The 20,919-nt window shown below is 39.1% G+C and overlaps 1 protein-coding gene and 1 long non-coding RNA gene across 2 annotated transcripts in view; one reads left to right on the top strand and one right to left on the bottom strand.

Moving 5' to 3' along the window:
• Positions 1–20,919, bottom strand: part of LOC129751311 (teneurin-a) — a 282,980-nt gene that overhangs the window by 10,060 nt on the left and 252,001 nt on the right. The window contains exons 3-4 of the mRNA XM_055746744.1: positions 455–554; positions 330–397 (exon numbers count right to left, since the gene is read on the bottom strand). Of these exons, the coding sequence (XP_055602719.1) occupies positions 330–397; positions 455–554 (168 nt within the window). The remainder of the gene's footprint in view (positions 1–329; positions 398–454; positions 555–20,919) is intronic.
• On the top strand, positions 19,481–20,238 carry LOC129751346 (uncharacterized). Its single transcript, XR_008738683.1, has 3 exons — positions 19,481–19,624; positions 19,689–19,998; positions 20,062–20,238. It is a non-coding gene; the product is annotated as an uncharacterized LOC129751346 (long non-coding RNA).

Below are 20,919 nucleotides of genomic sequence, written 5' to 3'. Positions count from 1 at the left end.
ATGATGTAGCTGCCTCTCTCACCAACTCTCCGGTGGTCGAGCGGTTAGCATTCTGAGATGGTAATCGCAAAGACATGGCAGGTATGGGTGTGATTCCTGTACCTGGCGATATTTTTTTTTATTTTGATTTCCATTTTATTGTGGTATCAGATTTTGGGGGATGAGTTCTCCTTTAAGAGCTTAACTTTAAGCTATGCCACCAATAGCCAAACCTGTAGGGAGGGAGTTTCATTCGGGTTGGCGGAGAAAGTTCTCAAGTTTGGGTATTTTCGAGGTTCAGTGTAGGTATTAAAAATTAACTATACGTAATTCCGTAAATTAAAACTTACTTTATGGCTAACCTAGACTGATCGTCTTCTTCGTTGAGCTGCATTTGTACTGGCGGAAGCACCACAATCTATAATAGCACAAGAATCATTAATATTTTGTCTGGTGAGGTTTCCGGCCAAGTTACCTGATTCCACGGAACAAATACAGTTCGAGTCAATGGTCGGAATGGAGATCTTTGAAATTGAAGTGTAACGGCTCCTCCTCCATTCACAAGTACGTCAAACCTGCCAAGGAAAACAAAAAATGAGTTTTTTCGAAGCTGCAGCCTGCCGTTCTACGCAAGAATGTCCCATGTGACTTTTGGGTCATTTTCACTTTTTTGCTGAAAACTGCTTATTATGGTGTTATCTTTCGAATACAAGCACAAAAAAGTATACTTTGTTCTGAACATCTACGAAATTTTCATCTAGGTGGTTGTCTCTATGTTTATGTTTCTACGCAAGAATGTCCCACTGAGAAAAACTCTTCAAAAACCACTCGACCGTAACATAATTCCTCAAAAATCGCTTTAGTGACACATTGTACTGTAATGTTGAACGTTAAATGTATTTTTTTTTGTGAATGAAGGTCACAGGGATAGACAAGGGAGAGGGGGTCACTTCAGTGAAAGCTTTTTTTTCCAGTCCAGGTCAGATCCATCATTTTGTCTTATTTTTGGTTCCTCATAATAAGCACAGCATTTTTTGGCCTACGTTATCGAAGCTCCAGAATGTGTTATTCAAATGAGCTCGATCATCCCGGCTAATATGGTTATGGCAATGCTTCCGGCATCTACAGGAAAACAATTAATCGATGCGCAATATTGCGCTTCCGCGTAGAATCTTCCTCGACTGTTTCTTTCATAGTTCTAAAAAAAGTTTAAAAAAAAACTTGAATCGGATTCATTCGGATCACCCTTAAACTTAGAAAAACATTTTAAGAACCGTTCTGATCCAATTCTGATTTCGGTGTCATTGAATCCGAGGAAATCGTCATTACTGTCTGTCACTGTTCTCTAAACTTGACTCCAAACCGTAAACCTTCAGTATCAGCAATGCACTCATCTTATCTATAGTTTTGAACGCTCAATTATAATTTTTTCCGGAACACTTTAAAATTCTTCCCGTTCCCGCACAATAACAAAGAAGAAAAAAGTGCTCGTGTGACAGTTTTTCCATAGAAACAAAAAAACACACGCTCATATTCTACGCAAAAGTGTCACACGAAGCGTTTTTGACGATTATCCTCTGCTTTGAGCAAAAAAATCAAAAAGAAAGTATAGATTCCTATGTAAATTGACCAACTACAAAAACAATATGCATGAAAAGTGCGGAAGAGCCATAAATTTAACGAAAATCCGAAAAACAGATCAAAATTTCAATCGCGTTTTTCTCGCTTGCTCGTTTTTCCACACGGGACAATCTTGCTTAGAAGGGCAGTGCAAACATCATAAATTTGAAATAATCAACAATGTTTGCGACGTTCAAAATAAGCACGAACAATTGAGGCGCTTAGGATCAGAGGGGTGCAAGTGCCGAAATGATGATTTCGAGAAAACGGGCCTCAAAGTTTTTTTTCTAAATCAAAATTATCGAATCAATATTTCTACTAAATTTTCGATGGAGTGTGTCTCATGAGGTCTAAAATGAACGATTCTGAAAGAAAAACCAAAGTTTTTGCGATATTTATGTTAAAACGGCGAACTACTTTTATTGATATTTTTCACTTGCACCCTTCTGATCCCAAGAGTGACACTTGCATCCCTCTGACTCCAAACAATATGATAGCATCCTTTTGGAACCTGTATGTAACGAGTATTTTCAGTACGATACTAGATGTTTTGTTTTTGTTCACACATTTAATTTTCTGCGTTTTCGGGCTTCAAATTTCTATGCAACTTATAATGAACGAGGTTTGCAAGTTCCACTATCCTAATTCATAGAATTTGTTGAAAACTTTCAATCTCTCTTTTTGCTCAATGGATACACAAGAATACCTGCATATGTGTTCATTCATTGAAATTAACTGTTTAGCTGGTCGCTTTTTCCGGTAGAACCAACGTACGCTTCCCCTTGGTTTCGTTGCTTTTTTCGCAAGATGAGTTTCCAGACTGCCTGATTTCGTTAGCGTTTTTGGGGTCTTGATGAATGGCCAGTTGACTCTCCAGGAATGGACTCACTCTCGCTAGCAACTGCAGCAGCAGCAACTTCTGATTCTTCAGAAGAACCGTGGATGTTTAATTTTTCTTTTTTTCGGTCTAATTATACCAGGCCTCTTTCCTTAACAGTTATGTAAATATTCCTTAAAAGACTTAATGTGTTTTTTTTTATAAACTACCTGTCGCAACGACCCATCTGAACTTTTCGAAGTTTCATTTTGTTCCGTGGGATAATATGTGACATCATGATCAGAGCCTGTCGAAAACTCTGAATCCTCTGAGCTTTCATCCGAAGAGATTTTTCTTAGATAGGTATATTTGCCAAAAAATTATTGTTAAGTGCGTTTTGTGTTTGCCTTTTATCCCTATTAGCATTGGCTAAATTTGCCATAAAAATATATTTTAGAATTTTTTGTATACATAACAATGAGATTTTCATGCCGACGAACCTGAATCTATTTTCATCACTTCTCTATCTGAGGACTTTGGATTATCCTGGTCAGAACCAGTAGAAAATCCTAGTAGGAGCTAGATGATGTTGTGTTCAACTGACAAAAATGTATACGTTCTAATGAAATTAGCCTAAGAGCACCTGCAACGGTTCAGGCGTAAATATTGGTTTTAAGTATACCAGTTTTAGCACAATTTAAAATTTTAGAATCGGCTAAAACACCCACTCCCCACCGGTGTAGGAGCAAATTTAAAACGGAAACACTTCCATTGCAGACACTCAATAATTGAGAAGAAAAAACCCATTTTATTGGAAAAATTGCATAAGTTTTGAGTTTCATGGTTGATTGTCTAAAAAATTTAATTCTACGAATATTCTTTTTGACAGAATAATTATTTCAACTATTCTACCAGGATTTCACTAATTTAAAAGCAAGTATGACTACACAACGAGGAAAAAAGGTCAATTGAAACAATTCTTCAATTAATTCAATCAAATTGCTTTGAATCAATGGAATAAGGTTTTGTTAAAATGAAATGAAAAAGCGATTGTTTTTTTTCAAGTTATTGCTGACATTGATAAAGGAAACGAGAAATGTTTATCCCAAAGTCAAAGGAAATTTCCCTTTGATTTGTCGACATTTTTGTTTGACAAAAACTTGCTTCACTATTTGTAAATTTATGTATGGATACAGAAAAATAAATAAATAAAAATATTGACGAAAACTCCGAGCAATCCATACGAAACTTAAAATCTCTCAATATCTCAAATAAAACAAAAATTATAGAACAAACAATAAACATTTATTTTACCTCATCGAAAAAGTATTAAAATTTTCTTTTCGTATATTTTTTTCAAATTTTAGAACGCTGGCTGGATTCACTAATTCGTTGAGCCCAAATGAAAAGCTTTTTATTTAATGATATTAAATCGAGAATAATGTGCCATCTATTATTTCTACTTGATATGGTTTTTATTAACATCTATTCTCAATTTATGTTACGTATAGGGTGGTTGAAGCGAAAAAAAAAATTCAAATAATATCTCAAAAAGAAATTATTATCACACCCAATGTTACCCAAACATGTGTGAAAGAAATCATTGTTGGCCAAAATTTTCTCACCGTGAACTAAATCGGTCTGTCGTATATTTTGAAATCCTGTTCCAAATTTGCATGAATTTGGAACAAATGCGTATAACTGTTGGGAATTTTGAAATCGATAACTGTGCTAAAACAGCAATTTACAACACCGGTGCCAGCCGAAATGTTTTAGCGTGGTCGAAAACCGTGTTTTGCATCTACCGTTGGGACAGCCCTAAAAGTATAATCCTTTGGTGTCTTCTTCTTCTTCTGAGCGAAGTTGTCTTCTGACAACCTCAATTGGTGGCCCAGTAACAGAGACTATATGGCCATTTTCGTGAGCAACTAGCCAGACGGCTAGCAGCTGTGCTTGGCAACGGGATAATTATTGGTATCTGTACCTTAGTTTTGTTATGTTGTTTATAAGTTCAATCCAAGTTCAATCTAGCTTTCTTGACAAACTCAGTAACTTCTTTAAACAGTTCTTCATCATTCAACTTTAACAAATCGGTTAGACTATTAAATTTAAGTTCGAATGAATACTTGGATCTTAGATTGTTGTATTTTGGGCAAACTAATATTGAGTGCTCTGCTGTTTCGGGCGACTGGCAAATATCACAGTCACCATCGTCTTCAATTTTCATGATATTCAACCAAAATCGAGAATAATCATGACCTGTCATCAATCGATTTATCAGACGGATTTGATTGCCTTCAAGATGCTTTTTGTCGTACCACGGAATAGGTGAGTATTCGGGATAGATTTTTCTAAATGTTTTTCCTTTTAGATTTCCATCTGCATCACTGTATTCAGCATACCAGCGTTTTGTTTTTTGGAGGGCCTCAGTTTCGAACTTGTGGAATGCGTCCTTCAGCAACAGCTGGTTTTGAAGAATTGGAGCGTTGTTTGATAGTCCCATGTTAGCGAGTTGATCTGCGATTTCGTTCCCTTCTACATTCACGTGACTGGGAATCCACTGGAATGATGTACCAAATTGTTGTGCAATCTCTAAGGTCTCTACAAGTAAGGCTGGTCCTATCGAATCGTCAAGCGTTCTTTCTAGCATGGTACAGGCAGACATGGAATCAGTGTAAACAACTGCATCTAGTATATTGTGTTGTTGTATACAAGACATAGCGTTTCTGATGGCGATAAGCTCAGCGGTGGTGATGCTTGTTTCATCTGTAAGACGGTAATAATACCTACTGTTGGTACACTCGATGTAAATTCCAACTGCACATCTGTTGTTACTTTTGGAAGCGTCTGTGAATAGCCGTCTGCGTCGATAGTATTTTTTGTTCATGGTGAATAATACTAGTTGTTTCAATATTTTTGGATTGATGTTTCTTTTGGCAAGCTCCATTCCTTCTAGTTGTGTTGCTATTGTGATGTCGGTTGTTTTATTGAAGTTTACAATTAATGAAATTTTATCGAATGTATTTTTGTTTTTCATGTAGATATGTTCTTGATAGCTGTATCTACCCACTGGTCCCGCTTCTTCTTCATTCAATCCACGAAGCTGACATGCTAAGATGTTGTTTCTATTTATACATCGAGCTATTTCCTGTTGAGCGTGTAGTGTACGCTCCTTTCGTCTACTGTCGCACCCCCCGGACAATTTCGACACCTGACAGTGCTACCAACGTTTCGCCTATCGAGCGCAAAACTAAAAACCGTTTTTTCATTCCAAAAGTTGAAGTCAATAAATCAAGACGTGTTTTATATTAAATCCGGTTGTTCTTTAATTTCGATTATCCGACTTGCCCAAGAGGTTATGGGCCCAGTAACGCGGCGCGTGTGCGGATTGTAGAATTGAAATTAGCAGAGAACTTTATTATTGCGTGTTGTTTCCCGGATCGTGTTGCATCTTGTTTTTTCGGACAAAATGGCGGAAGCGAAAATCACCTTGGAGCGGTTGAACAATTCTAACTGGACGAGCTGGAGGTTCCGGATGGAACTATTGCTTTTAAAAGAGGATTTGTGGACCGTGGTGACGACGCCCAGGCCTGAAGAGCCGGATGATGCATGGAAGTCGAGGGATGGGAAAGCACGAGCGACAATTGGTCTCGCTTTAGAGAACAACCAACTCATTCACGTCATAGGAGCCGCATCTGCTAACGAGATGTGGACAAAGCTGAAAAGTTACCATCAGCGGGGTTCGCTTACGAACAAAATTCATGTGTTGAGGAAGTTGCTATCTCTACGGCTGAGTGAGGGTGGGAACATGGAGCTCCACCTGCTGGAGGCGACGGAGCTAGTGCAAAAGCTGTCTGCCTTGGGAGAAGCTCTTAAGGAACACTGGGTTGTCGCGATACTCTTGTCGAGTCTACCGGAATCGTATAGTGGATTGATTACAGTGCTGGAAGGGTGTAAAGAAGACGAGTTAAGATCGGATTTCGTCAAAGGAAAATTGTTGGACGAATGGCGTAGAAGATGCGAAAATTCTTCTGAAAAAGCTCTGAAAACAGTAGTGAAAAGAGCAAACAGTGAGAAGAAAAGGAAGACTTGCCATTATTGTCAGCAAGAAGGACACTACCGGCGTGACTGTAGGAAATTTGCGGCCGATAGAGAAAAGAACAGAACCAGTGCTAGTGATAACAGTAGTGAACGGCATAAGGAAGCAAAATCTCACAACCAAAAATATCAGAACGCTAAAGTGGCAGTGGTTGAAGAAGAAAAAGACTCGAATGAGATTTGTTTTCTTATGAGTACTGTTGAGTGTTGGAAAGTGGAATCAGCTGATTCGGACACCGGGAAGTGGCTGCTGGATTCTGGTTGCTCTCAGCATATGACTGGAAGAGCTGACTTGGTGCGGAACATGGCTGAAGATACGACGCCTGTGAGCCTAGCGGATGGAAAAGTGCTGTTTGCTAAAGGAATCGGACAAGTGAAAATCAGTGGTGTGAGTGAAAGTGGAAATTCGAAGGCAGTGACCTTGAAGAACGTACTGTACGTGCCCGGCTTGGCCGGAAACTTGTTATCAGTGAGCAAAATAATCGACGAGGGATTCGCCGTTGTCTTCGGACCAGGAGAGTGTAAAATAGAAAAGAACGGGAAAACAGTGCTGGTTGGGGAGAGGAACGTCGATTTGTTCTCCATTAAACAACCGAATGTGCGAGTGAATTCAGCAGCGGTTGGTCACACGGATTCTTGTCAGCATTTGTGGCATCGCCGTTTGGGGCATCGTCATCTTGATGCTGTTTTGAGACTCGAACGAGACAAATTGGGCGCCGATCTGAATGTCAAGGATTGCGGAATACGGTCTGTGTGCGGAATATGTTGCGAGGGGAAAATGGCTAGGTCGCCGTTTCCGCCTTCGGAGTCTAAGTCGACTGCTGCGCTTGACCTCGTCCACTCCGACTTGTGCGGACCCATAGACGTCCCGACACCCAGAGGCAACAGGTACATCATGACGATGATCGACGATTTCAGCAGGTTTACGACTATCTATCTTTTGAAATCGAAATCAGAAACCCTCGAGAAGATCCGACATTATGTGGCCATGGTACATAACAAGTTTGGCACGAAGCCGAAAGTTTTGAGGACAGACAATGGCGGCGAATACACCAGTAACCAGCTGAAGGCGTTCTTGGACGAAAACGGTATTAGACTGCAGCTAACAGCTCCATACACTCCGCAACAAAATGGGAAAGCTGAACGTAAGAACCGTGCGCTGATTGAGATGACGAGATGCCTTTTGTCGGAAGCCTGTCTGGATAAAAGGTATTGGGGAGAAGCAGCTATGACAGCTTGTTATTTGCAAAATCGACTCCCTTCTGCCGCAATCGATCGTACACCCTATGGGCTATGGCACAGTGAAAAACCAAAGTATGGCCACCTTCGTGTTTTCGGATGCAGTGCCTGGGTTCATGTTCCTGCAGAGAAGCGAAGAAAACTGGATCGAAAAGCGAACAAATTGATCTTCGTCGGATACGCCGAGGATCGTAAAGCGTATAGATTCTTGGACATCGAAAGTGATCGCGTGATTGTAAGCCGGGATGCCAAATTCCTGGAGTCTGAGATGGATACAAAGGAGTCAATTCGCCAAGTTTCCGAACCCCTTGGTTCCCAACCGATCCCAACCGAGTCCAACATAGAAATATCTCTAGAAAGCACACCAACGCAGGAGGAGCAAGTACCGCTTGAGGCGGCCCCGATACAGGATGATTCGGATGATTCGTTTGTGGAAGCAGAAGACTATCTTGGTGATTCGACCGACAAGAATTTCCTGGGAGGTTCAGATGACGATAATAATCTAGAAGGCTTTGAACCGGAAGTTCGACGTTCAACCCGAAGCACGAGAGGTATCCCACCCCAACGGTTGGAAAGTTCCCTTTTGGCAGTTGGTTCCGAACCACAAAGCATTCGAGAAGTGGAGAGTTCGGCCAATGCTGATAAGTGGCATCAAGCGATGCAGGACGAAATGAAGAGTCACGAGAAGAATGGAACGTGGGAACTTGTGCCGTTGCCCCAAGGAAGAAAACCGATAGGAAGCAAGTGGGTGTATAAAACAAAGTGTGACGCCTCTGGAAAAGTCGTGAAATATAAAGCTCGCTTAGTAGCGCAGGGCTTTACGCAACAGCCTGGTGTTGATTATGAAGAGGTGTACGCACCAGTTACCAGTCAAGTGACGTTTCGAACCCTTTTGGCAATAGCAAGTCAGAAAGGGATGGTTCTGCAGCACTGGGACGTGAAAACCGCATACCTACATGGCACAATTGAGGAGGAGCTGTACTTGCGCCAGCCCCCAGGGTTCGTTGACAACACCAAACGTAATCTGGTTTACCGTCTACGAAGAAGCATTTACGGCTTAAAACAGTCCGCTAGATGTTGGAACATTCGTCTACATGAGATCCTCGTCAAGCTTGGATGTGCCTGTACACCAAATTGGAAGCCGGAGAAATGATTTATTTATTGGTGTATGTCGATGATTTTGTTGTCGGATGTGTGCAGAATTCTATGGTCGACCGCACACTGAAGGACTTGCAGAAGTATTTTGAAATTACCAGCCTAGGAGAATTGCGTTTCTTCTTGGGTATGGAGGTGATCCGAGTCAACGAGAAGTATAGCATCAACCTTGGAAATTACATCGAAAAGGTAGCAGAAAAGTTTGGCTTAGGTTCCGCTAAACCAGCTAGAACACCCATGGATGAAGGCTACTTAAAGTTGGGAGGTGGTGCAGCGCTCGAGGACTCATCGAGCTATCGCAGTTTGCTAGGTGCTCTTTTGTACATTGCAGTACACGCACGCCCAGACATAGCAGTGAGCACATCAATCTTGGGACGTAGAGTAAGTCAACCGACTGAACACGATTGGACGGCTGCTAAAAGAGTAGTGCGGTACCTGATGGGTACGAAAGACCAAAAGCTACAGTTCACTGGACAACAAGACGATCTTGTCGGCTACACGGATGCCGACTGGGCAGGAGATGTACAAACCCGTAAGTCTACAAGTGGTTTTACGTTTATCTTCGGCGGAGCAGCAATCTCCTGGATCAGCAGAAAGCAAACGTCAGTCACCCTCTCATCGATGGAGGCTGAATACATCGCGTTGAGTGAAACATGCCAGGAAGTTATTTGGTTGAGGAATTTGTTCCGCGACTTGGATGTACCACAAAATAAGCCGACCGTGATATATGAAGACAACCAAAGCTGTATCTCTTTCGTGAAGTCAGAGCGTTCCACAAGGCGATCTAAGCACATTGAGACAAGGGAGAAGTTTGTGAAGGAGCTGTTCACCCGAGGAACCATCGATATCATTTATTGTCCCACGGAGAGGATGGCAGCAGACATTCTAACGAAGCCGCTCGGGAAACTAAAACTGGACCGTTTCTCGACCATGCTTGGATTGTCCTCAAGGAAGCTACACTAAGGAGGAGTGTTGAGCGTGTAGTGTACGCTCCTTTCGTCTACTGTCGCACCCCCCGGACAATTTCGACACCTGACAGTGCTACCAACGTTTCGCCTATCGAGCGCGAAACTAAAAACCGTTTTTTCATTCCAAAAGTTGAAGTCAATAAATCAAGACGTGTTTTATATTAAATCCGGTTGTTCTTTAATTTCGATTATCCGACTTGCCCAAGATTTCCTTGCAAGTTATTACTTCTTGCCGCAGATAGAGCGGTTGTTGGCCTGATAATGCAATAAGTGCATTCAAAGGAGTGGACTTAGAGCAGCCAGTTACCTTTCGAAGACATTGGTTATTGACAACTCTTATTTTATTTTGGTTGGTTTTGCATGTATTGTTTTGAACTGCAATGCCATACTCCATGACGCTTCTCATGAGAGCAGTGTAAATGTTTTTCATTGTTTGTGGGTGTGAGCCATTTTGTGCTCCAGATATTATTTTCAGCATGTTCAACCTATCAGTTACCTTCTTAGTGATTTCTCGTGTATTCGCTCCAAAGTTTAATGAGCGATCAAGAGTGACTCCTAGATACTTGTGAGCTTTCACCGTTTCCACTTGAGACCCTTTTATTTTTACATCATGTATTTTATTCGTTGTTTGGAAAAATATTGCTTTCGTCTTGTCAGGATTAATAGAAAAATTCAAGGTATCTGCCACTTCCACGAAAGAGTCAACGTATTCTTGAGCATTTTTATTAAGTTCGTTTAAGCTTTTCCCTTTCACTAGAATTCCGAAGTCATCGGCAAATTGGACGAGTGTTACTTCAGTGTGTGCAATGCGATGCAAATCAAGTGTGTAAACGTTAAATAACGTCGGTGATAACACGTCACCCTGTGGAAGACCTTTGCAGATAGTTCTACAGACTGTGGAGTCCCTGGTTTCTAGATAAACTTTCCGATTCATTAAGAATGAGAATATCCAATTTCTTATGTCTCCAGATACACCCAAATTTGAGAGCATATCCTCTAATTTACAAGGATCTACAGCATTGAAAGCATTGCTCAAATCTACACATATGAGGGCTACCAGTTTCTTGTCTCGCTTGCCTTGTTTAATGGAGTTGACCACAAAAGACAAACAAGTGGTCGTGGACATATTTTTTCTGAAACCGAATGACGTTGCTGGTAAAATTTTTCGTGTTTCCAAAAATGTGTTCAGGTTTTCTAAAATTGCACTATTAACAATTTTTGTGGTTGTTGGTACAAGGCTAATTGGACGCTTCCCTGATGGCAGACTTTGGTCCTTTCCTGGCTTTGGAATGGCTACAATTTTAATTGATTTGAGACTGTCCTCGATGTATCCTCTTTTCCACATTTCATTTAGATCTGCAATCATGTTGTCGACTACTTTTGGATTAATATGTCTTAACATCTCATACGTAATGCGATCTCCTCCGGCAGCTGAATGTTTTTTCTTTTTAGCAAGAATCCGGTTCCAATTACCTCTGTTCAAAATGTTTTGTGTTGTCAGCGGTATAGGTGTTTCTAGATATTGAGGATCGTTTTTTCCAAAGTGGAGATCCAAAAATTCTTCTGCTAGTTTCGTATCATCGAACATAATGTTGTTTTGTTTTTTTATTATTTTCCTACCGGTCAATCTTCCTATTCTAGTCCATAGTTCCTTGGAGCTCATAAAAGGGGTCAACTCATTTGGAAGCTCTTCGAATTTTTTCTTGATTTCTTCTCGTTTTCTTCTAAGAAACACTGACGATTTTTTCTTGAAGTCCAGAAGGTTCTCAATATTGGAGAGGGCGTTAAACTTTTTTCTCGCATCACATTTTTCTTTCCATGCCTGTTCTACCTGGTCAGTCCACCAAAATTTCGGTTCCCTAGTGTCTTTTTTCCTGTGTTCTTTGCAGGTTCGTTTTATAGCAGCGATTAGATCTTTTACTGTTTTTATAACGCTTGGGTCTAGCTTTGTCATTGCCTCGCATATTTTGGTTTAGTTGTAAATATATTTGTTTTTGGTATGAGCCGTATGTCCTACTATTGCTTCTATGACCATATGATGACTGCCAATGCTAAAATCTAAGACTTTCCACTGAGTCGAGGGAGCTAATTCTATTGAACTTAGTGTGATGTCTATTGCAGATGACCTTGAGTTTAATTGTATGGGGATGAATGTACATGATCCGTCGTTAGCTATTAAGAGGTTGCTGTTGTTTATCGTATCCATCAAAATCGTTCCTTTTCGATCGCAGTTTTCACTTCCCCACACATAGTGGTGAGCGTTGAAGTCGCCTCCTAATAGCACTTTTTTGTATTGCCTAACAGAATTAAAGATTTTATTTATGTCATCCTCGAATTCTGTGTTGGAGATTGAAGGACTCACATATAAAGACAGAATCACCAAATCTAAGGGTAGGACTTTAACTGCACAAGCCTGAGTCCAATGACAGGTGTTTGGCAATTGGATTTTTGTGTAGTTAAAATTGTTATGTAGAAATATTGCCGCTCCTCCGTAGTTGTCATGTCTTGCCTGAGATATCAAATGATAATTATGTATTTGATATCGGCTTGAGCTTTCGATATTTTCGTTAATCCAAGTTTCTGAAATTAGAGCTATTTCATATCCACCACAAATAAGGGTTTTAGAGAGTTCCGATTTGTGTCTATCAAGACTTTGTATATTGCATTGAATTATTTTTACAGTGCCCATTTTTATTTTTATTCTGCAGTATGAAATAACTAGAGTCTAACATGTTTAATTCAAGTTACTGTTTTTTCATGAAGGTGTTACTGTTTCATTTGTCAAATATTGAATTAGCTAGTTTAAAATACTTTTGTGTACAGATTTTGAACTTACTTTTTACAGATTCCTCGTTGCCAAGCTGTTGAAGAAAATCAGCATAGAAACTCATCAATGTTGTTTGTGTTTGCTGGCTTGCAGTCATCTCCGCTTTCTTAGTGGCCATTTGTAGTAGATGGTCCCATTTTTCCTTTTCGTCTACGCTGACTGGATTTGTTGGTGTACCAAATAGTTGTCGCCCGTCACCTGCTTCCTTGACAATGTAGTTCCGGTCAACTGTAGTTCTGTCTGCGTTGGTGTAAGTGTTTGGTCTCAATCTCTTTCCACCAATTGGTTGGTTATTTGGTTTTTCGGTGTGTAACTTGATTGCCGGAGTTATTTTATTTCGATCAATGTTCGTAAGCCGCCACTGTTCACGTAAGGGATCGGTAAAGCCGTGTTGCTTTGCGGTTATCTTTGCGTATGAGCTGTCGATTGTCGGGAATTCCTCCAAATTTTCCAATGGTGCGTATGTATTTTGAGTCCATATTGGGTACTGTTCAGTTGCTTCCAAGAAGGTTATTGCTCGTTTTGCCATAAGCGCTTTGATGTTTTTCTGACGTTGTTTTTCTGGACACTCTTCTTCCTGTGTGAGATGATTTGCTGACTTACAATGCGCACATTTGATGGGGTTATTGCACGTCAAAAAGTCCTCTTGTTTTTCATGTTGCACTGTACACCGCCTACAACGTCTTTTGCCTCTGCAATGTTCGGTTCGATGATTGAATCTAAAACAGTTTTCGCAGATCAGTAACTTTTGTACGAATGGTCTTACGCGTGTGGAACAGGCAAATAATCTAACACGATTCGGGAGCTCGTTTGATCGAAATGTTATGCTTATCCGATTGGCGGGAACTGGTTTTCCCTCAACGAGTCTAGTCAATCGTTTGATACTTATTATAGGCACCTCGCTTTCCAAGTCCGCTTTGATCTCTTCAACATCGATTTGAGGGGGAACTCCGACGATCACTCCACTGACGCATACCAAGTGTTGCGGTGCATATGCTTTAAAAGGGCTGGTTTGGCTCTTATTAATTTCCTCCATGAGCATATTTGCCATTGCAAAACTGTTCAAATAGACCATTATGCGATTACGTCCGGACTGTTTCATATCTATAATATGCCTCCTATATTTATCCATTTTCCGCAATGTGGAACCGACAATGAATTTGTTAATTCTTCCATCATCTTCTTCCTGTCGGAGCTCAAAATAAATTCTATAAGGCGCCGCATCAGCACAGGTGTAGGTTATGTTGACAATTTCTTTTCCGTTCTTGCCACTGTTCTTCTTTTGCGCGTTTTGTAACTCCAAACTAGCTGCTCCATGTAAATCCATTTCTTCGTTAAGTTTTTTCGTTGACTGGCTCCGATTTGGATCAGGTGGATCCGCCATTTTATTTCTTCGCCACGCCTGCGGCGTCTTTCTTTTTTCCACTTAAACTCTCACTTAACACGCTTTTCTTTCCACTTCTATTACTAAATTCACTATCCTTCTCACAAAGTCTTTAAAAATCAATTTTTCCACTTTCGAAACACCTATGTAAAGTCCGTTTAACTACGTTCGATCTCAAACCAAAACGCGTCTTAACAACTCAACGAGCGCGAGCCGAATGATCCTTTGGTGTCAGAAGGGTGCAAGTGCACTTGCACCCTTCTGACACCAAACGAAACAGGATTTTCATTGACACATTTTTTTATAAATAGCTTAAAAATATCAAAATAATTTTTCTTTTGACCTGTGTCTTCTACAGAATGTTAATCTATACTTTAACTATCCAAAAAACAGTTTATCTCAATTTTGATAAAAAATCACTTGCACCCCTCTGATCCTAAGTGCCTCAATTCATATTTTAACAACGGTACATTACCGGAACATTTGAAAACGATTAAAGTGGTCCCAATCTTAAAACCAGGGAAGGACTCCAGTAATCCTGAATCATATAGACCTATATCATGCTTATCAACTATAACTAAATCAGCAAATACTGCGGTGTTACATTTACTCCAAAATCACGCTGAAGAAAATAAATTGCTCCCGAATCTGTCATTCGGTTTCAGAGCCAAAAAGTCAACTGAAGATTGCTTGGCATTTGTAACAAACCACGTTATGGATGGCAGAAGAAAGAACATGCACTCAGAAATTAAAAAAATATGAAAATTATTATATTTCAATAACTCCGATATTTCTCTGACATAATATCCAGAAATATTAAAAAATAACTATTTCAGATATTTAAATTTATGCATCCGAATAATTTCTTGGCGTGTAATGATCCAATGCATAAAATTTAATAACCGAGATAAATATTATATATTATTTATTTTGTTCAAACAAACGCTTTGTGCGTTTGAGTCCCAACTAAACGGGTATGAGCACATGCTAGATTCTTCAGTTGCTAAATGCCTTTCAACTTGACTGCATTCAGATTCCATTCTCTTTAAATATTTAACTGAATCATTTTTAAAAAGGATGGACTCAATTGCAGCAAGTAATATTACCAGCGAAATTCACATGTTTTTATTCTATGGTCAATTATGCACATTGACCATAGAACATGAACGAAAATCAAACGATTTTCGTTTGCTTTTTCTGTTTATCTCTGCTTTAAGCGTTTGCCTTTACGTTACGGCTCAAACTTTTTTTTTCTGACCACCAGATGTCGTTCCATAACATTTCTCAATGCATAAATTTTAATCGCACACGGAAAATAATAAAAAGGTAAAATTTACCGAGTTAGCAAAGGTGAACGCTCGTGAAAGCCAAAAAGGTAACTTCTACCAGAGGTGCCAGGTGGTTTTGATAAAAATCAGGACACCACAATGATAAAAATCAGGATTTATCAGGACACCACTAAATTGATGAATATAACATGCAGCTCTCCTTAGATTGCATAACTAAAGGCGAAATACAGGTGCTGAAGACGCCTAAAGTTATGCAACTACAGTGAGAAGAACCTTCTATGTCCTGAAGTTAATATCGAAAAACACTATTTAAATATCATTTAAACCAAAGATTATCATCGGCTAAATTAGTTTAACTATTTTATAGAAGATTTGTTTGATTTTCTCACCATTTGACAAAAAAAATTAGTTAAAGTTTAGATATTTTTCAAAAATCAGGACAAATCAGGACATTTTAAAGGTCATTTTTCAAAAATCAGGACAATTCAAGCGTTTTTAAAAAATCAGGACGACCTCTCAAAAATCAGGACAAATCCTGAAAAATCAGGACACCTGACACCCCTGACTTCTACCTCTTCGAGGTGAAACTCACCTCACAGCGAGGTAAAATCTACCTGAATCGAGGTTGGAAAAAAGGTACAATTCACCGAGAAAAAAGGTGAATCCAAAAAAGGTAAATCTTACCTCGTAGCGAGGTGAAGTTCACCTGAATTGAGCTCGATAAAAAAAGTATAATTTACCTAGAAAAAAAGGTAAATCCAAATAAGGTAAAACTTACCTCGTAGCGAGGTGAAATTGACCTGGATTGAGCTAAACAAAACTGTACAATTCATCTCGAACAAAAGTAACTATTTGCCGAATCCGTTAATTGAGGTTAAGCTGTTTTGTCGTTCAGAAGGGAAGTTATGTTTCGTGCCAATATGAGAAAATCGGAACAGAATGGTAAGTTTTTTCTTAGATATCATTTAGTTGTGCTGGTTCTCGTCATAATACTATGCTTTTGTTTCAGATCGGCCCAGCTTCGAGGTATATTTCACTTCATCCTCCAGATATCTTTCCGGAAAAGCCGGATCTGTCTGGATTAGTCGCCATTAGGGCGCGGAGAAACGTGAAGCTGAATTGCCACGAGTCTGGCGAAAAGGATTTACTTTATTTAAAGGATTTAAAGGATTTTTTTAAACACGGTGATACATTACAAAAATAAATATAATGAATAGTTTTCATTTTTATTTAAGAAACCAACCAAACCAAATAGCATTTACTTTTTAAATCAGTGAACGGGAAAACGGTATTATTTACTATTTTGCTAGGTGAATGGGAGAATGGTAAAATTTACCTTTTTGCCAGGTGAATTGAAAAACGGTAATATTTACCTTTTTGCTAGGTGAATGAAAAAAAAGGTAAAATTTACCTCGAAAGAGGGGTGGAAAAAATTCACCTCGCAAAAAGGTAAATTTTACCTTTTTATTATTTTCCGTGCAGAAATATTTCCCAGTGAGAAATATCCCAGTAATTACACCATGAGAAATATCCGTGTGCGTAAAGAGGGAGATATGTGAAAATACCTAAAAAATAACTGTTTGATATTTTATTTATTTCTGAGTGTGATTAACGTTGCAATATTCTTCGACTTCAGCAATGCCTTCAATTTTTTTTTTGTTTCGATTATAGTCGTTTTACCATCTTTATGGCATTCGCGACTTTATCAACGTTACAGTTGGCGGATCGTTATTGAAAAACTATCCGGTACAACTGTGTTCGATGTTTACTCTTGGGCTCGAACTCGCGGACATCGGCTCAGGAGACAACAGACTTGCCAACTGAGCTATATCACAAGCCCGAAAGCAATGCCTTCAATGCTGTCAATGTTGATAAACTAGACGCAACACTCTCTGAAATGCTGTTCCCTGCGAATGTAAGAGTTTGGATAAAAAACTTTTTATGTAATAGGAGATTGACTGTAATGACTGACCAAGGTCCAGTCATATCAACTGTATCAACGGGATTGCCTCAAGGTGACGTTATGTCCCCTACTCTCTTCAACCTATACACGAGAGGGCTACATTACACCGATCCAGAAGAAGATGACATTGTAACAGTCCAATTTGCAGACGACTTCGTCAAAATAGTGAGAGGGAAATCCTTGAATGAAGCAAAAGCCAAAGCCCAATCAGCCATCGACCGATTTTCCCATTACAGCTCGACAATGAACCTACAACTGAATGCTAATAAAACAAAAGCAATACCCAAGTAACCATAAGCATTTAGCTAAAACCCTGAATCAACATTTATAATGCAAGTTAGCATGAAATCACCATTTCTAATGCAAGTTGGCATTAAATCAACATTCATAATGCTTTTTTGTTTTATATAAGCATTATTAATGCATAGAAGAAATAAAGAAAATTAGCACTAATGATAGCACTATATGCACATATAGAGTAGCTCTAAAGTTAATAAGCATTAGGAGTGATGTGACCCGAACAGTACTTGAAGTACGCATTTTTTCACCCACCTTATCAGCATCAAGAGTGGTCGAAATGGTAAAGGCGCAAGGAGAGATAAAGGCTGCTGGGGGATCCTCAGTTCGAGACTCAGAAGAATTCATTAAGCAGGCATAATTCTCCTTCATTCAGCAGGTTGATTGATGTTGCAGATAATAATTATTTATTTATTTTTTGTTCATTTTAATGGTTCAAAAAATAATAATTAAATAAACAAAAGGTGTTCTAAGTATGCATTGTTAATGCTTATATACAGCTTGCGAAAAATGACGTTTTGATGGTGCTCTAATTCAGCATTTGTAATGCTTTTTAAAGGCTATGTTGTGGTAGCATTTAATCAGCCCGCTATTTCGCCTTTTTAGCATTAAATCTGCATTATATACGCATATAGTGCAAAACAAGCATTAATACAGAGTTATATATGGGAATATAGTGTTGATTAAAGGCTATGTTTTAGTGCTTATGGTTACTTGGGTAGTATTCATACGAAAACCTTTAGACCTGGGACTAACTGTTATGTGGTCAACAATAGAAAACGTTCGAAACTACAAGTACTTAGGTGTCCATATAGATCACAACCTCAGTTTTGGTCCTCACATTAAAGAACTAAAAAGAAAAATGAAAGATCGCCAAAACATGCTCAAAATAATCGGGAGTATCAAGAAAGGAGCAAATCCCAAAGTAATGGTCCTCTTCCACAAGGCATTGTACGGAAACTATTTGGCATACGGTAGTGCCATCTACGGAAACACACCTAAATCGCAGACACCAGATACCCAGACTGATCAGTGGCGGTTGAATCCATACAACTACAAATCGCCAAGAATCATACGCCATCTGACGGGGCATCGTGAAACCATTGTGCTTCATCAAGAAAAAAAATACACTCGATAATTAACAAGCCAAATGAAAACTATCTTGATTTAATCACCTATCAGTATTTGAAACTCTATCTAAAAAATTTCATTGTCTTCAATGTTAAACTGTTTACTCTAATTTACTGTATCATAAAAAGAGGTGAATGTTATACAAACAATGACTGTTGATCGATTTAGATGAAAAAATAATACAAACGTTACGTTATACCGATCCTTAGTTCAGAGCCAATTAATTTTGGGATTCAGTTTTGATTTCGAATTCTAAATATCTGGCTGAGGCTATAAATAAGGCTATAAATAATTCATTGAGTTCGAAATCGTTCGTCTTAATCTCAATGGTTGATTTATTGTTTACTGCGACCAAAAAACAAACTACACACTAAGATTGCAATTATTCTTCTCGGGATAATGACTCTCCGAACCACAGGCAAATTGCTAAATTCAAACGAAGTTCGAACCGAAACCCACCTGAATATCGGGACGCTTAATTTCTCCTGAAATCCGGGATACAATGTCTACGAGTGCACTGGAACTCGTACAATTCTCCTGAAATTCTGGACAGTATCACCAGTATCACACTGTGTTGCGGGAAACTCACCTGGTTTCGCGCGTTTTCTGCCAGTGTGTGAGTTAACAAATGTTTTGTCCTTTTCTAACGTGTGGACACTCACTGATAATTTTCTTGGTTAGTTTTAGAAAGTGAAAAATAATCAAACGGAACGCAACTAAGATCCGAAACGCTAGAAGAAATCCGAGCTCCGAAGATCTACGATTATCCGAAACAGCTTAACAAGTATTAACCGCATCAATCAATCAAAGGGACAAACAGCAGCGTTGAGGAATAAAATTAATTTAACAAAAAGCTGGTAAGTGCCATGGGAATTTTCTCAATTGGGAAATGAATGAAATTGAAATTTTTTTTGTGTTAAGTTTCAGGCTACAGTACAACACTCCAATTAGCTTATGCCCCAGATTATCATTTAGTTCGGGAAGATGTTCACCAATTTGCAGGCTACAAGTTTTGCCAGGGATAAACCAGGGTAGAATATTTATATAGCAGCTTCGAGAAACAAGAATCGGCAGCAGATGAACCATAATAACAACATCAGCAGAGATAGTCACAACTGTTCCGCCACCACCACCGCCAATCTCCGGGCGGTTCTGATTAAGCCTAACCCTGTAGAGTGGCCACAAAGTTCCGGGACTTCCAAAATCGTTGAACAACTCATACAAAGAGAAAGTGAGTGTGTGCTGTATGTTTACTTGAAAAATTGTCCACTTAAATAATCTTTTTTTTCGACAGCACGTAAACTAAGCAAATTTGTGCGGGTACTAATATCCCCGACTCAGTTCCAAATAACCGTGCATGAAACCCGCATCAGCGCTCAGAAAATTCCTCTGATCGACGCAATCTCTCCGTGTCCGCAGGTGTTTGAGCAGGTCGCAGCATCGATCCATTTAACCATGCAGCTGATTTCGAGGACCTTCCGTGACTACTTTCTTATGATTCAATCATGAAGTCGAGTGCTGTGATTTTCAAATTTTTTAAGTGTTCTGCGTCAAATGATTCAACACATATTTTGAACTAAATGGTTGATTTTTTTAAAGGCAAATCATTGTCTTTATTAAACATAGAATAATAATTAAAATTTGGGATAGATTTGAAAAAGGGACCGCCAAACGATTCCATTCCCTGAAATACTCGAGAAGAACCCGTCTCGAACGCTCAGGAGCACCTAACAATTACCTGCAAATTACTGGGCGAATCCGTTTCGAGTCTACAGGTAAATTTGACAGTTGTTTTCCTGAGCTGTTTATCTGTCCTGAAATCGTCCTGTAATTTCAGCTGTTGAAAATACAGGACAGAATCCTCCCGATCGCAGGAGAAAAGATTAAGTGTGTACATAGAACTTCTTGAAAAAACGTGAGTTCCAATTTATCTTAACTGTTTCTGGGCTCGTACCTATAGAAAGGTTCGAGGACATTCTGGTTGGATTGAGTAGAACAAATGTTTAGACAATTAAAAAAAAACAGAATAATAATCGTGAAGAATATATTGATTTATTAACTTTAATTTTATTTGGCGCTGGAAGTGTTCGTGATATAATGCTGTTTCACTGAAACTTATATTTTTTGGAAAAATAACTCCAGGAACGACCGT

This window comes from Uranotaenia lowii, chromosome 1 (assembly GCF_029784155.1).
Source record: "Uranotaenia lowii strain MFRU-FL chromosome 1, ASM2978415v1, whole genome shotgun sequence".
In the NCBI taxonomy this organism is placed as follows: domain Eukaryota; kingdom Metazoa; phylum Arthropoda; class Insecta; order Diptera; family Culicidae; genus Uranotaenia; species Uranotaenia lowii.
The sequence above is the reverse complement of the archived record's forward strand: the minus strand, read 5'-3'. Positions and strand labels throughout refer to the sequence as shown.